We start from the raw sequence: 16,598 nt of genomic DNA on the forward strand, positions 1-16,598 counted from the left end.
TTGCTTCTCCAACATTAACCTAAGATCAGAAAGGCCTGTATCCTGCCTGCGTGATGAGTGGTTGGCCTCACCTGAAACTGCTTCCTGGCTAATGGTCATACATTGAGAATCATTGTGCCCCATGAAATCACAAAGTGAGATGCAGGTGGAGAGAGCATGCAAAAGACAAATTTTTTTGGACAATAATCTTATATTCTTTTTTTTTTTTAACAGTGATAAAATAGACTTTTATTTACTTCGTTGAGTCAAAGGGTCGTAAAAAAAATTATTGCTAAAGTAGATATCAGGCAAACAGAAAGGTGCCTTAGAAGTCCAGTTACCTCGGAGTTTATTTAAACTAATAGAAAAGGGTTATAGTGTTTTCATGCAATACATACTTGGTTCTTTAAATAACAATTGTGACAAATAACAGAAAGAATTAAGGAATGTTGCACTTGTGATTTATACAAAACATCAACATTTTGGGTTGTACATAATTTAGAGAAATGTTCCAAACACTTTTTGAAATACTATTGTAGCCAATACATAGAGGCATGCCTTATGTGGGCATAGGAATGCAGTTTAGAAAAGAAAGAAAAAAATCATACTGGAACTATTCAATTTCTTCAAAATCACTCAGCATGGAAAACAACATTGAACCACCATATTGATTTTACACAACTTCTATATAGTACCTAGACTTAAATCCAAGAGCAAAAGTTAAGACTCTCCTCTATTTTTGGTAAACAACTGCATGGTAAACTTAGATGTCTTTTCCCCCTGGATTTTACCTGGGAGTGGCCTTTAAATTTTTTTTTTTATTTAAAAGAGGGCAGGCTTGGCACTTTTATACTGATGTCACAAATGTTAATATTTCTTGGGATCTCAGGAAGATTCATATTCTTTACAGCTGATACAGCATGGGCTAGAGCTCCCGCTAAGCCAGCCTCAGATTTCTCCAGTTTATTTTGTGCATCAATTTGTGTAACAATCTCATTCATGTTGGTCTCCAATACCATTCCCCCCATCACCATTTCTGCAAGAATATTGTGAACCTTGTCTACATGGAAAATTAAATCCAGTTCACAGACATTTTCAAAACATTTGTCTAATGTTTCCACAAATACTTGAATTAGATCTAAAATGCCAAGTTCACTTTCTGAAGAATCCACACAGAAGACAAAATATAATGTTGCATAATGTCTATAAATCAGTTTGTTGTCAGGTACTCCAATTAATAATCCTCCTTCTAAGAAATTACAAACATTTCCATCCCTCTTAGATACCAAATGGAATGTCTCCCTGATGATTTGCTGTTGTGTATCTTCACTGTAAGGCTGGTAGAACTTGGAGAGCCATGGCTTCCCGTGATTGTTGAAGATGAGGATCGCCTTGATCATGGCTGAGCTGGGCAGACCGGGTGGGCTCAGGGGGCCAGGGCGGGGCTTATATTCTTCTTATACAATTATAAAAACCTATACCTTTACTATCTTCAGATACAAGAATGTGGTATGATTCTTCAAAAAACAACTTATAGTCATTCATTCAGAGGCTTGGTGAGTAAGGGTAAGAGCAGGACACCTTTGAGTGCTCGAGGGCAATGACATTTTTCAGTACAAAACAATTTTGTTTTACAAGAACATAGTGCATTAGTACATGCATAAAATAACGAGTCAGCCTGACCTCATTCTGATGGAATTCTGAAGGGGCTTGATTCACTGGAACCTACCTGGAATGAAGTTGGTAGACTGATTTCAACAGTATCATCATGTTGTTCAGGGAACAGATTGTTCAGACTTGAGCTTCTTGGATAAAGAAAAAGCAAAAGAAAAGGTCATTTGGAGGTATCATGGTTTTCAGTTTTTTTTAAATCAACTCTCTCTGACCTGTTAATACCATGAGTTAGTTCACGACTCATCTTTGGAATTTATGTGTAAATACATTTTACCTTTTAATGAGCCTGGGATGTAGGCAACTGTCTCATTCACCAAAAGCTAATTATATGTAATACAGAACTGTTTTTCGGTATATATAATATATTTGACTACTTTATAATTTTAGACAGTTTAATGTTTAATTTTTGTTCACATTTTTCTTTGCTCAATCTTTTCAAGTAATATAAGCATATAGATACATTATAAGTACTAAAAGGTGAGCCAGATTCTCATTTTTTGGTCCTTTGGCTTCTTCTGAAGCAGTTGTCAATGCACAGAGTTTGAGAGCAAAGCTAACCATGGTGGAGAGTGAGCCTTTAAAACTAATGGGTATGTCAGTGATGCTCCACTACATCTCACTTTCTCTGTATCACCCATTCACTAGCGCTGTTTGAACTGTGGCCATTATAGTTGCACGTAAAAATCCACCAAAGCTACTGCAAGCAAAGAGGCTTGCATACCCCACAGGCATTCTCATGGACATTCAAATACTCAAATAAGGTATAGTTGGACCTCAGAAACCTTGCATTAGAAGGCTGAAAACCAAGGCCACATGCTTCATCTGTCAGAGATCACAGAATCTCTCACTTGTGAGCATCTGAATGCTCCTCCTAACTCCCCTCTTTTGTCCCCACTTTCTCCATCCATTTCTTCTACATACTCATTGCGTATTTACTCCAGAATGGCTGTTTGCTCTAAATTTACATCAGCTCTGGTGCCCACCACTAACTGGCAACTCTCTGTAGCAGATTCTCAAAGCTGATTAGCTCAGCTAAACTTTTAGAGCAGAGTCACTAACTTATAAGTCAGGGGCAAGCCAGAGAGTGGTTGTCTTTGAGTCAGGTATGTATCTCACAGCTAATCGCCAGTGGCCAGCGTGATCCGTGCCCAGGGTGTGAGGATAGAGATACATGGTCCTTGGGATCACGTTTTTCAGAAACCTTGAGCAGCACAGGCAACTGAAGAGCACACTTATCGCTGGCACTCATGGAAACCTTCCTTCAAGGGTTGTTTCTGTGCAGCAGGGCTGAATATTTACCTCCCACCCACTTCCACCCACACCCACCACACACCAGCATGCCTCTTGTTTAAGTCCACCAGTCTGCAGATCTCTCACTTTATTTGCTAGCTCTCTCCTTTTCTGCAATCATTGCTCCGATTGTGAATCCCAGGCTTCTAAATACGACAGACCTCTGCTTATCTAGTCCTTTTGCTTCCTGCTGCTTTTCTTTCTCTTTGGTTCTTCAGGCTGCTGTGATCACCATGTGCTATCTGATTCTCCTTGGGGTACACAGTCCCATGGCTTTACTGCTAAAGAGATGTAAGGATTAGTTAATTACATTAATCTACATCATGTCCCATGAGTGTGCTAGAAGAATGCTTCTCAAACTTTCAATGTGTGCATGAAACAACTGGGGATCTTGTTGACATGTGGTCACAGAAGGTCTGTCATAGGATGTGAGATTCTTCATTTTTAATAGGTTCCCAGGTAGTACTGATGATGCTGATGGAAAAGCAACACTTTGTGTAGAAGACTAGATTCTGATGCGCTGTGTATTTATTGTGAATATAATCTGCTTAATGTGAGAGACCCTGCCTTAGACATCTTTATATACCCTTCATGCCCAGCACTGTACCTGGTACATGATAGATACTGAAATGTTCCTTGCATTTTGATTGAACTGAGCACACCTGATATACAGAATTTCCTGTGCCTACTTGTTTTTTTAAGTACGTATGTGGTTTTCAAACACTGCTGAAAATCAGTTGAATCAATACACTTTTCTTAAGTGTCTTCTTATGCAAAGCACTAGGAGAAATATAAACAAAAACAAATTACAGACCCTGTCCTCAAGGAGAACACTGCATGTTTACCACTAACTCTAATATGTCTTACCAGAATTGCGGGAATAATTTTAGAATTGTAGAGGAAGCAGAGAAGGCAAATGAGCCTGTTTATGCTACTAGCAATTTGATCTTATGTAATTTAGGTGTCATTTTTCCAGGTGTGCAATGAGGCTAATGGGATTGTTGTGATATTTATATATGATTATGCACATAAAGACTGAATTTTATGCCTGGCACATAGTAAATAATCTCTGCTAGGATAACTTGTAGTGGTGGTGATAGTAAGTATAGCAGTAGTAATATTTACTATACTCTACATTATCCAGCTAATTTAGTTTAGGAAAATACCTTGTTCCTTTCCTTCCTCTCTAAGTTCATCTATTATCCTAATGTTTAACTTCACTTTGTAGGGCTTATATGCAATGTAATCTTTGTTTTTGTTTAAAGTTTAAGCTTAAAAGAAAATGCATTTTAGAATTCAGTCTCTTTCCCTTGGTTTGAAAACTATTATATACACTACAATAGAAGGACAGAAAGATACAATAACCCCTCTCTATATCGCAGTTCACTTATCGCAGCCTCACTGTATTGCGGGATTTTTAAAAATATTGTATTTAATTATTTATCGTGGAATTTTGCAGTACTGTATACGTATGTTGTTAAAGTTACGTAGGTTTAAGAGTGTAGAATATGTTTAAGAACATAAATAGTGTTTATAAAAGTGTGGAAAAGGTTAATAAGGGAGTGGGAAAGGTTTATAAGTGTGTGGGAAGGGCTTATAAAGCCTTAAAATATATATAAATACTAAAATAAACGTAAGGTTCCTACTTCGCAGATTTTCACCTATCGCAGGGGGCATCTAGAACATAATACCTGCGATGACTGAGGGAATACTGTATATTTTCCTACCTTGAAGCTGCTTAAACCCAAACTGTGATTTTCTCTTCACTCTCGTGCCTTCATAAATTTATTTATTTTCCATGTGGAAAAAACAAAGTTAGTTGAAGCAACAAATGTAGCTTTTGATGTAGATGCAATCATTAACAAAACCTTAAGGAGACCTATCTGGGAAGGTTGGCACATGAGCTTGTGAATCATAACTATTACTATTGGCATACTGAGAAGTAGTTATAAAGAAGACCTTGGAAATAAACATTTATTATTCTTCCACTACCTGGGTCCTTTTCATTATCTATGGAACCCAGATGTAACCCAGATGTCAGCTGCCTGGATTGCTTCAAGTCCTCCAGTTGACGATGGTCAACTTGTTCTTTAAAATAGAATTCAGATGGACTCAAATCTCAGTCACATGGACAGGGAGTTCCCAGAGTCTCTCCCAATATTTTCAGAAGTTATAAGTGGAGTTTATGCCTCTCCTAGACTCCTTTGCTTCTGAGCTTCTTCTTATGCTTATTTCATATGGGAATAAAGAAACTGAAATACCCCATGCCACCAATGTAATCTTTTTTTTACTCAATTTATGTAATGCAAGTGAAAACACTTCAATAAGGATAAAGCCCTACCTAGGGGAGGTCATAAACTGACCAAATTAGAAAGTGACATAAAGCATTGTAACTGCTCCAAGCTACCCTTGGAAGAGGAAAAACTGAAGGTAATGTAACAGTATCTGTTTGTTTCATCTGGCTAAAAATAGAGAAAATGTTGAAGTCCTGACAAGATTTTGAAATAAATTAGGACAGTCTGTGGGTTATAATAAGAAAGAAAATCTACCCATGAAACTTTAAAAGGGAACAGCAAAAGTTAGTCATGTGATTGCAAGAACCCTGCAGAACATTCAGCAGCAAAACAGACAGAGGGGTCATCCGAGTGCTTTGAAGCTGGATGAGCTGGTGATTACAAGGAACACACGTTCCTCGCCCTTTTTAAGAAAGTAAATCCACATGGTCTTTGTCTAATTTTCTGGTATCTGCCAGATCTGTGCTGAAGCAGCGGCTGCCGGCACCGTAATCAGCTGCTTCCACGGCCCTCCTGTGTACACAGCACTCAGCCTGCTCCTTTCTTATACTACGTTCAGTTTTTCCAAGAATGCGTTCCTAGCCTAATTTCAGAAACTATTCCTAACATGATAGTCATAGTTTCCTAACTGCCACGTCACTTCCCTGTGATCTAATCCTCAAACTACCTGGATGTACTGTACATCTTATTCGGTTAGACTGAAGGAAATTCGGTTTGATGAGGCCTTTTATTTTCCCTTTTGAGGTTAGTTACCTGACACCTTAATCCCTATGTAAGGCAGGTAGTCTTCGTTGCAGAGAGACCAGGATGGGGTCACAGCAGGACAGGACTGGGCGACCAGAAGACTCCGCAGTACTACAGTGTCTGACCTGGACAGGAGAGGTGGCAGGGCTGCCAACAGGAACAGGCGCTCTGGGGACCCAACCCTCCTCATTAATGATCTGCCCGTGTTGACTGTGCAGAAGGCGAGCTTAGGGCCTCTCAGCAGCCCAGTACTCATGAGAAGCCATGTGGGGATCTGAAGAAACATGAGGTGGGGGATGGAAGGGGTCATTTCAGGATTGGATAATCTTCTGCCCCTTTCTCTGAAAGAATGGGCCAGGGTAGCCAAGTCATCGTACAAGCAGGGCGAACAGCACAGGAGATTTTTCAGAGCAACAGCACTTAGGGAATTCCCTTCTCTTCCTGGAGCCAGTGCACACATGCCTGGCTAGTGCCAGTCTCCTGGAGGTCCACTGGGCCTGTTTTATTTTTTAACCAGGGAGGTGCACCATTAGTTGGGGTTCTGCTTTCAAAGGTTGTCCTCTTCTGAATCTAAAACAGGAAAGTTTTTAGGAAGGGACGTCAGATGGAGAAGTGAGAACCAAACGTGGTCAGCTACTGAGAAGTTCTATGTGGCTGAAGTCAAATCTGTGCCCTAGCATTTTGTATAAAATGACTATTACTCCTGGAGCGCCTCAAAAGAGATTCAGTGACTATCACCATCTTACATCCTGAAGCTAAGTGGTGATACTGAGATGCCATTTGTCAAGGTAAAAGTAGAGCTGTGAAACTTGTGTGTGTTTCTTCATCAGTGTCTGTGTTCATCTCAGCACTTTCAGGCCAGTCTGTGGCAGTGATCCCATAATTCAGATAAAAGCAATTAAATAAATCATTTAAAGCCAATGTACATAGAAGCGACTAGCCAACCTGACCACTGTTTTTAGTGCAGAAATATATTCAAGATCATTAATATTTGCTTGTTTTATTTAACCATATGCCTCTTATCTGGAAAATATGGGTACATGCAGATGAGTGTACAGGGAAGGATTCAGCTTTGTGCCATCCAAATTAAATTTGAAAAGCCAAGAGATTCATCATTCTGATATATCTTTGCAGATGCAGAATATGTGTTGAAATATCTCTTGAAATGTGTCCTGTTTACAAGAGGAATACATTTAGCAGGTCATGTAATTAGAAATAATACTTGAGTAAGGTTTTTAATAATGTGTCCCTTTTTAAACATAAAATTGAGGCACTATTTTTCCAAGTTGCAAGAAAGGATATTTCCGCTGATTACCTATGTTGTGGATTTTTAGGTTTTCTTTTAAACAGGTTATATTTGCTTTTCCTTCAGTTTTCTTCAGAATCCATTATTTTTCACTGTGTTGTAATTTAGGTTTGCAAGTATTTTGTATTAAAAGTGGAGAAGTTGGGGAAAATATTTTAAAAGAACACTACCTACTATTAATATTTCTTGTAATTAATTAAGTATGATAGTCTTTTAAGTTGTAGGAGGTGTGTCCTTTTTAAGAATATCTCGAAAGTACAGTTTTAGATATTGAGACCTTACTTAGGAGACCTTCATTTTGATACTTTTGGTGAAAGAGTTTATGTAAAGAACAAGAGGATTTTATAACTCATAAGTAAAAATTTCCCGTTACATCTGTAAAATCATTTTTCGTAGAATTTTGGTATTTCCAAAATAAATAAATAATGTAAGTTTACCTTTGATCTCATTGTTCCAAATAACCTCTAGTAATATTAGATGTAATTGAGCAGAATAGCTTCTAAAAGGAAAGTTGTCATCATTTTCAAGGGAATTAATGGCCCTTCAGGAAATGCAGAGCTTAGGAATGACAAGCCCTTAGGAATCCTCAGATTTGCCATTAAACAACACTTCTCTCATGTAGTCCCCAGTGTGACCTTGGTCTCATTAGGCTGAGAAGATAGAGCTGGAAGGCAAGTGTGCATTTCTCAAATTTATTTGGTCAGAACCTTTTTTAAAGTTTTCTGGGCATGTCAGGATAGGCATGTTTCATGGATCCTACTTGGTGAAGCAGTGGGTTAGTTTTAATCACGCAGCCTCTATTCAACCACAGTCTCAATTTGACAAGTCAAAAATGAGCTTTTACCAGCATTTAGACACAAAGCGTTGGTATAAAGCAATGATGTTGGCATGGAAGTTGTCTGAGTGATCTCTTCTCTTTCAGGTGTTTCATCCCAAATATCTATGCAGCTCTGTTCACTGCAGCTCTTGTTCCTTTAACGTGCCTCGTGGTGGTGTTCGTAGTGTTCATCCACGCCTACCAGGTGAAGCCACAGTGGAAGGCATATGATGATGTCTTCAGAGGAAGAACAAATGCTGCAGGTTTGAAAGAGACCATTTTGTACTTTGGAGATGGGAACTTTTTAATGGTGGGGAAAGTGTCACTGAAAATTTTTAATCTAATTAAAGAGTGAAGTGAGACTCAGCTTTCAGCTCTGTAAGCAAATCTCTAGTCTCTAGTCTCTCCTGCTTCTTGGTACTTCCTGACATCTCCCTTTCATTAGGTCTCCATAGGTTTTATTCCTGGTTCCAGTCACAGCCTTTGGGAGTTTATTCTCCAAGTTTCCTTCAACTTAAGCAGTAATAACTTATGTTCAACCTGTGAAATTTATTCATGTGTTTCAGAATCTGAGAATTCATCATGAGCAAATCTCCCTAATGCTCCACAGTGCTGTGTTTTGTATGTGGAGCTCTGATTGTGCTGACAGATGTTTAAAAACATGTGATCAGACAGCTTCATAAGTGGCTACACATGTCTAGTTATTTAAGAGTGCAAGTCTTTCCAGCTCAAATTGGCTTTCATTGCCGCTCATTTTTTCCCTTTGAATCATACTTAGAACAGGTTTTTATGATCTGATTCTTTTTTGTTGTTGTTAGATTAGAGTCTCTTAGGAATTTTTTTATTTTTAACTAGGAACATTAACTACATACCTACGTAGAGAAAATTCACTCCAAAATGATATGAGTGACTGGAATATTAGGAAGAACCTTGTGAGCTGGAGATGGGGGAATGCCTCTTGGGCCAATGAAGAAGAGGAATGTCCTCTTTTCTAAGCTTTGGGAACTTTAAAGCCAAATGAGTGAGAGGAATTCTTTACATTTTAAGTGCTTCTCAGAGTTTAAGCAAGATACCATATAGGAATTCCCTAGACTAGTATCTAATATATTCCTGGGGGCTCAATAGATATTGCCACTTATAGGATAATGAAAGGAGGCACTCTAATGTAAGACAAACCTTCTACCACCTGAATTGGATCAGGGAAGATACGAAAAGATTTTCCTCATGGTATAGAGGGACATTTTTATATTAGTTTGTGGGATCACTTATAGCTGTATCTAGCCACCTCTTCTGTATTCTCTCTCATTTAGCATGGAATCATTGTGTAGGCAAAAACATTGCTTATGGTTATGATTAATCTTAAAATTCTTCAAGTGGGAAACTATTTAATGTAGAAATTCTAGTTTTTCATGGGACATAGAATTTTTCCAGAAGCTATGCTTTTATTCAACTTGGGATTCATTTTATTACAATGCATATTCTTAAGGGAAGACTTGTTTCTTCCCCCAAATGACAACATTTGTTTTGTTTTCTATATAATATGGAAGTGCCAGTGTTTGCGTGTTTTCAATAATGATAATACAAGGGCCTAACATAATGAACTAATCCTTTCATGCCTAAGTCACTCCTGTGCCTTTTGGATATGATCCAACATGATTGCAATAGATAAATAGTACTTGATCTAAAAAACATAGCCCTCAAACATTAAACATAATTCTGAAAGTCTCAGCACACGTGTATCTCAACTAGGGAAAACCTCTCTTGCAATGAAATACTAATAGAAGCATTGTTCTATTGAACCTTTTCTAATACAAAAATATTCATAATATTTCTGATTTCTGTATTCCCATGACAATTCGATCTAATACTCATTGCCTCATACTTGGACTCCTACAGTATTTTCCTGATTGGTCACTAGTTCGAGTTTTTTTCTTCTCCGTTTTATTTTCTCAGATGTCTGTATTTCAAAAATGTAAAGTAGATCGCCTCTCTCTCCAGCTTTATAGTCATGCAGGCTCTCTCCCACTGCCAAAAAAAAAAAAGTCCAGTTTTTTTAGCCTACAATACAAAAGTCTTCACAGTCCACCTTGGGTCATGTTTCCATCCCTAAGTTAGTTACTATTTATCCTGCATTCTGACTCTGCCAGTTTATTTACTCTTTCCTAAAACTGCCTGATACTGTTATCTTCGTTCGTGTAAGGAGCCCCTGACTTTGAATTCCTCATCATTAATTCATAAAACCTGTGTGTTTAATAAGTGATGTGGGGAATGTGGATGAGAGAGAGATGGAAAGGGCTTAGTTCCCCAAAGCTGTCCAACATAAACCCATAATCTAAATGAAAATCACGTGCTGGATAAACACAAGTTAATTCCCCTAGACTACACTTCCAACAAGATATTGCTCACTCTTTTATAAAAATTCTGGAAACTCTCAGTATGCTACTTCTTCTGTGAAGCCTTTGGAATTTTCTCTTCACAGTACCACACCAATAAAAATTACTCATTCCCTTGTCTATGCTCTTAAAGAAGCACTTGGTCCCTGTAGCCATATAGTACTTACCTAGGAATGGTGACTGGTTTTGGAGTATGTGGGTGATTTCCTTAATAAATAATGAATTCTTTTAGGGCAAGGACCATTTATTATTTATCCCTGTATCGCCAGTGTTTTGCAGAGTGCTCAGTGGATAGCAGGAGATAATTAATATTTGTTGAATAAGTGAATAAGTTAATAATCATGAATGCATCATAAAATCTTATAATTAAGCTAAATATGGCACAAGAAGAGAAATCTGTTATATCATCAAAAGTAGACATTCGAGGATTTATCTTATTGATCTGTTTGTAGGTATCTCCCTTTGAAGGTCATTATTATTAAGACTATTTTTTTCCTTGACTTCTGTGATTTCTAAAACTACATGTTCAGCTCTGACATCTGACTGCTCTGTTATACTTTATTAGCAACCTATTGTAACTCACTTGAATATGTTCCATGTATTTTGAATTCAAAATTTCTTTTAAAAAATGATCATGTACCAAGGAACATTTGATGTTCTCTTTAAATCCTCCTGCTAAAACTTTGTTGAAATGACCTGAAAAATGTCTACTTGAGATGGTACTGTAAATGCATATTTTGCCTACTACCCTGCTCCATATCGTCGTTGTCGGCAGCCGTCCGTCTCGAGAGACGATGGTGTAGCTTCTTAAGAGTCTATCTGCACCGCCGAGAATGGTTGTGCAGTCCGACTCGGGAGTGACACGGTATCTGTCTCCTCCCGTGTTGAATCGACATTTTGCGATGACGCTGAAGTGTCCTCTCCAGTGAAGCTGAAGCTACAGAGCCTGGGCAGGGTGATATGGAGGGTCTGCTGTTGCCCATGCAGCAGACACCCCCTCTCTTCGCAGCTGAAGGATCCAAGGGAAAGACGGAGTCAATACAGCTTGGCTTCAGGTGCGCCGCAGGAGTTGCCGGTGTTGACTACAACGTCAAACCGCCTTAGGGACTCCGGCTCCGGATTTTCTGTCGGGGTTTACTCCCTTAGCCTTTCCCCTGAAGAGGTATGCCGCAAGGCAGCGGAGGTTTTTTGGAATCAGAGTTTTCCTTCTCTGATGTCTGCTCCATATACATAGCAGGTAAAGACAAGCTATCACAAGAGAAAGTTTAAAAGAAGATTAGCATCTCTATGGATCAGAAATAGAGCAGGAAGACAAAGTGTTAAGCTGGTCTGAAGCCATGGGCCCCATATTTTCTGGGTCCACAAGCAGGTGGATGAGAGAGTATCTCAACTGCTGTCGTGGTGAAGTGGAAACAAGAATGTCCCACCCAAGGCAGGGGGAACTGGAGCAACAGCATCTGCATGACAGGAGCCTGAAAAAGAGCTGCACAGTAGCTTAGGCTTTGGATTATAGATATCTGGGAGCCCAAGTAGAAAGCAGATAAAGCATCTTATTAAATACCTGGGCCAAGCTCTCTGGAGTTCACAGACTATCTGTCATATCCATATGTCACCGTGGGGTCAGGAGGCCCAGGACATCAACCTAGTCCTTTTTGGACAGCAGGAATGATTGAAGGCAACTATAAAACCATTATATATACCATTTTACACCAGTCAGAATGGCCATCATCAACAAATCAACAAGCAACAAGTGCTGGCGAGGATGCGGAGAAACGGGAACCCTAGTGCCCTGTTGGTGGGATTGCAGACTGGTGCAGCCACTATGGAGAACAGTATGGAATTACCTCAAAAGATTAAAAATGGAACTGCCTTTTGAACCAGCGACTCCACTACTAGGATTATACCCGAAGAATCTTGAAACACCAATTCAAAAGAACTTATGCACCCCTATGTTCATTGCAGCACTGTTTACAATAGCTAAGTGCTGGAAACAACCTAAGTGCCCATCTGTAGATGAGTGGATCAAAAAACTGTGGTACATTTACACAATGGAATACTATGCAGCAGAAAGAAAGAAGGAAGTCCTGCCATTTGCAACAACATGGATGGAACTAGAGAGAATTATGCTTAGTGAAATAAGCCAGGCAAAGAAAGAAAAATACCATATGATATCACCTAATACAGGAAACTAAAGAACAACACAAACAAAGGAACTAAATAGAACAAAGAGCAGAATAGCAGTCAATAGGGGGGAGGGGAGAGGGAGAGAAGGGGGATAAGTAAGGGAAGGGTTTAGTCAAAGAACCCATATAAAAGACTCATGGACATGGACAACGGGGAGGGATATGATTGTGGGAGAGGGGGTGGGTTGGGTGGGGGAGCGAAATTAGGGGAAAGGGGGACAACTGTAATTGAAAAAGCAAAATAAAAAAAATATATATTTACAAAAAAATAAAAATAAAACCATTATAAAAAGGTAGCCAGAGAGAGAGAGAAAGAGACAGAGAAAGACATGGAGAGAGCAAGCAAAGAAGCAAATGCTTTCTACTCAAGATTAGCTGCAATATAAAAATTCCAAACATTGGAGGAAAACTAACAAAGGCAGCCCTTAAATAAACAATCAAAAGGATGCATTTCATTTAGAAAATTTTTTTAAAATAGAATAAACTATAAATAACTTTAAGTATGTTAGCATCCTCAATAATATAAGGCAGGAATTATAAAACTATGGCCCTACCAGCCACTCACCTGTTTTCCTGTTTCATCTATTTATTTTTATAACTTCATTGAGATATAATTTATATGTCATAAAGTTTATCTCTTTCTGTTGTGCAGCTCAGTGGTCTTCGCTATATTTATATAGTTGTGTAACTGTCACCATAATATAAGTTTTGAACATTTTCATTGTTCCAAAAAGAAACTCCATTAGCAGTCACTCCTCATTCTTCACTTTCCTGAGCCCTAAGTAACAATTAATCAACATTTTGTCTCTAGACTTATCTATTCTGGACATTTCTCGTAGTGGGATCATAGAATATGTGGTCATTTGTGTCCAACTGCTTTCACTTAGCAAAATTTTTCAGTGTTCATCCATATTATAACATGTATCAGTACATAGATTTTTTTAAAATTTCTAAATAATATTCCACTGTATGAATATACTACATTTTCCTTATCATTCATCAGTTGATGTTTGAGTTATTTTAACCTTTTGGCTATTATGAAGAATGCTGCCATTGACATTCATATACAGGATTTTGTATTAACATATGTTTCCATTTCTCTTGGGCATATACCTGAGGTGGAATTGCTGAGTCATATGGTAGCTCTATGTTTAATGTTGAGAGGAACTGCCAAACTTTTTCCAAAGTGACCGCAGTGACCTGTTTTGGTAAATAAAGTGTTGTTGGAAACACAGCCACACCTGCTTTTTAACAAATGTTTTGTAGCTGTTTTCATAATACATCGTCGAGTGCATGTAGAGCAGCAGCGATCGTTTGGTCTACAAAGCCTAACAGAAAAATTGTGATGACTGAGCCCTGGTACAAAGGTAGACATATCCACTAAAATCGCTGAAACATAAAAACCAGAAATAGATATAAACAAATAAAATTAAAACAGACCAATTGAAAATGAAATTGTGGCAATGAAAAATATAATAGTTGAAATTTTAAAATATCTTAATATTTGAGATTACATCTAGATGAGACACAGAAAAGAGGGAATTAATGAGTTAAGAGTCTGAAACTAGGATTGAAGAGTTTACCAAGGAAACATACAACAAAGAAAAAATACAAAAGCAAAGCTAAGAGATATGGGAATAGATCGCCAAAGGAAAGAACACAAGGAATGGAGAAAAGCAAGACTTGAAGAAGTGATTGAGAATCTTCCAGAATTTAAAAAAAAAAAAAAAAACCTAACTATTTAAAATAGATATCTACATGGAAAAAGAAAGTAGGGGGGAGAAAGTTGAAAATTCTAGTACATTAGCAAAATTAAAGTTCCCATGTCTGTATTTTTGAAAAACTGAATAGTGAGCAGCTTTTTCTTACTCCTGAGAGTCTGTGTCGTATGAGAAGTGGCACAAAGGCCACTCAGGGACTCAGATTCCATGGTGCAGGCAGACGCAGAGAAGTTCTCTGAAAACCTAAGCTTCCAAGGAGCACACAGACTGGTACCCAGCCTCTTTGCTTTCTTCTGAGAAACCTGCACTTTTTATATGCTGTGTACACTTAATACCTGAGAAGGAGGGCGGTTCTAATAAGTCTCAAGCAGACCCAGCTTAGCGCTTTGCAATTCCAAGCATGCAAAAGCAACCCATTTTCCTAAGTCAGCTGAGACGGTTTCTCGTCTAGTTATATTTGCCCTGCATTTTTTCACTGGATGACCATTTTTAGATGTCTTAGTATTATGGAAAATTGATTCTCAAGTAATAAGTCAACAGGAGAAAATAAATCACCTTTTCTAACAAAAACTTAATTTCCTAGTTTTGCAAATGATACTAAATTTTGAGTATTATTGGTCAAACATTGTCAAAGACTTTTTTGTTTGTTTATAGATCAGTTTTAACAATGAGTATAATGCATATGAGAAGGAAAGTTCAGTTTGTAGTTTACTTATAGCGAAGCTATTTTTTGTTTGTTTGTTTGCTTGTTTTTAGTAACCATAATGATTATGATTATTTACCGTAGAGTTTTAGGTTTGGTAAACAGATACAATTAGTTAACACTGGCATCATCTTATTGAATAACTGATGATCTTGCATAAATCATTTTGTTAGGCCTGGAATATTTTGTATATCTATAGAACTGTTCTCCCAACTAACCACTGTTGTGCAGGTTAGATGTGTCTGACAATAGAAGCAATAAAAATCAACACTTGTGTGTTTGTCATGACTGCTAAGTATCAATCAGCTGTGTATTTTGAGTTACTTTTTTGTTCCTAGTACCCTTAATTTCAGAGTTCAAATAAACTCAATGAAATCCAGAGGAAAGGAGGGTACAGAGACAGAGCTGCTAATAAATAAAATACGCTCTCTGCTGTAGCTCCCAAAGACAGCCACTGTCAGTCCCTTCCTTTTCTGAGCCTGGCCTGGAACAGCGGTGACAGCTCAGCCTTTATGCCTCTCTTGCTGCCTGACTGCTGTCAACCAAATTTTTTAATGTCAGTGGTTCCTAGTGACATTCACTGGCTGGCTGCTCTCTTCACTGGGCTCAACGTGCAGTAGGAATGAGTCAGGATAAAGGTATGTTCCCTGAACTAAATGTCAACGTCTCAAACAGCGTTTTAAACAAAGCCTGTACTTTTAGGATTTGGTTTTGATCTCTGGAAATGATAAGCTTGCCTCTTCTTTGAGGCTCATTAGAATTTACTGGCTCTGTTCTGATTTATCAGCCAGTTCTTACATGAGAAATGATTCACCGAAGACCAGGGAAGGAAAATAATTTGAATAAAAAGAGGAAGTAGGTGATTACAAATTCCTTTCTTATAAAAAATCCCACACGTATGTTTCAATACAAAAAGATCATCCCTTTTATTCTAAAGTTGAGTGACTTTGTTTCCCTTGACATTTAAAAACTTTCAAATAGAGTTCAGAGAAACTCAATGAAATCCAAAGGAAAAAGAGCTCCTGATAAGTGCAATAGACTCTGTGTTGTGTTCTCCAAAGAGGGCTGCAGTCCATTACTACCCTCCTATTGCATGCATGCTACCTCTCATACAGACCAGTGGAGTCTGTTTCACCTCTCTGTTAATCTGGACTAGCTTTGGCCCTGGCCAGTATGGCTTAGCTGGATGGGTGTTGTCCTGCAAACCGAAAGGTTACAGGTTCGATTCCCATTCAGGACACATGCCTGGGTTGCGGGTTTGGTCCCAAGTCAGGGAGCTTTCAAGAAGCAACCAGTTGACGTTTCTCTCTCTCTCTTTCTCCCGCCCTTCCCCTCACTCTGGAATCAATAAAAGAAAAAAAAGTAAAATAAATTTTTTAAAATAATCTTTTAGAAATCTGGACTAGCTTTGAACTTGCTTAGACCAATATAATATGATGGAAATGATGCTGTCCGATAATGGTTCTGGCCTTTAAGAAAACTTGTAGTTCCAGT

The 16,598-nt window shown here is 38.3% G+C and overlaps 1 protein-coding gene and 1 pseudogene across 1 annotated transcript in view; one reads left to right on the forward strand and one right to left on the reverse strand.

Moving 5' to 3' along the window:
- Positions 1 to 16,598, forward strand: part of ADGRV1 (adhesion G protein-coupled receptor V1) — a gene marked incomplete at its 5' end in the record, with an annotated part of 466,202 nt that overhangs the window by 380,917 nt on the left and 68,687 nt on the right. The window contains one exon of the mRNA XM_090278998.1: positions 8,210 to 8,367. Coding sequence (XP_090135124.1) covers positions 8,210 to 8,367 — 158 coding nt within the window. The remainder of the gene's footprint in view (positions 1 to 8,209; positions 8,368 to 16,598) is intronic.
- Positions 537 to 1,417, reverse strand: LOC150008696 (AP-3 complex subunit sigma-1 pseudogene; annotated as a pseudogene).

Source organism: Furipterus horrens, unplaced genomic scaffold, assembly GCF_987537825.1.
Source record: "Furipterus horrens unplaced genomic scaffold, mFurHor1.1.pri manual_scaffold_5, whole genome shotgun sequence".
In the NCBI taxonomy this organism is placed as follows: Eukaryota; Metazoa; Chordata; class Mammalia; order Chiroptera; family Furipteridae; genus Furipterus; species Furipterus horrens.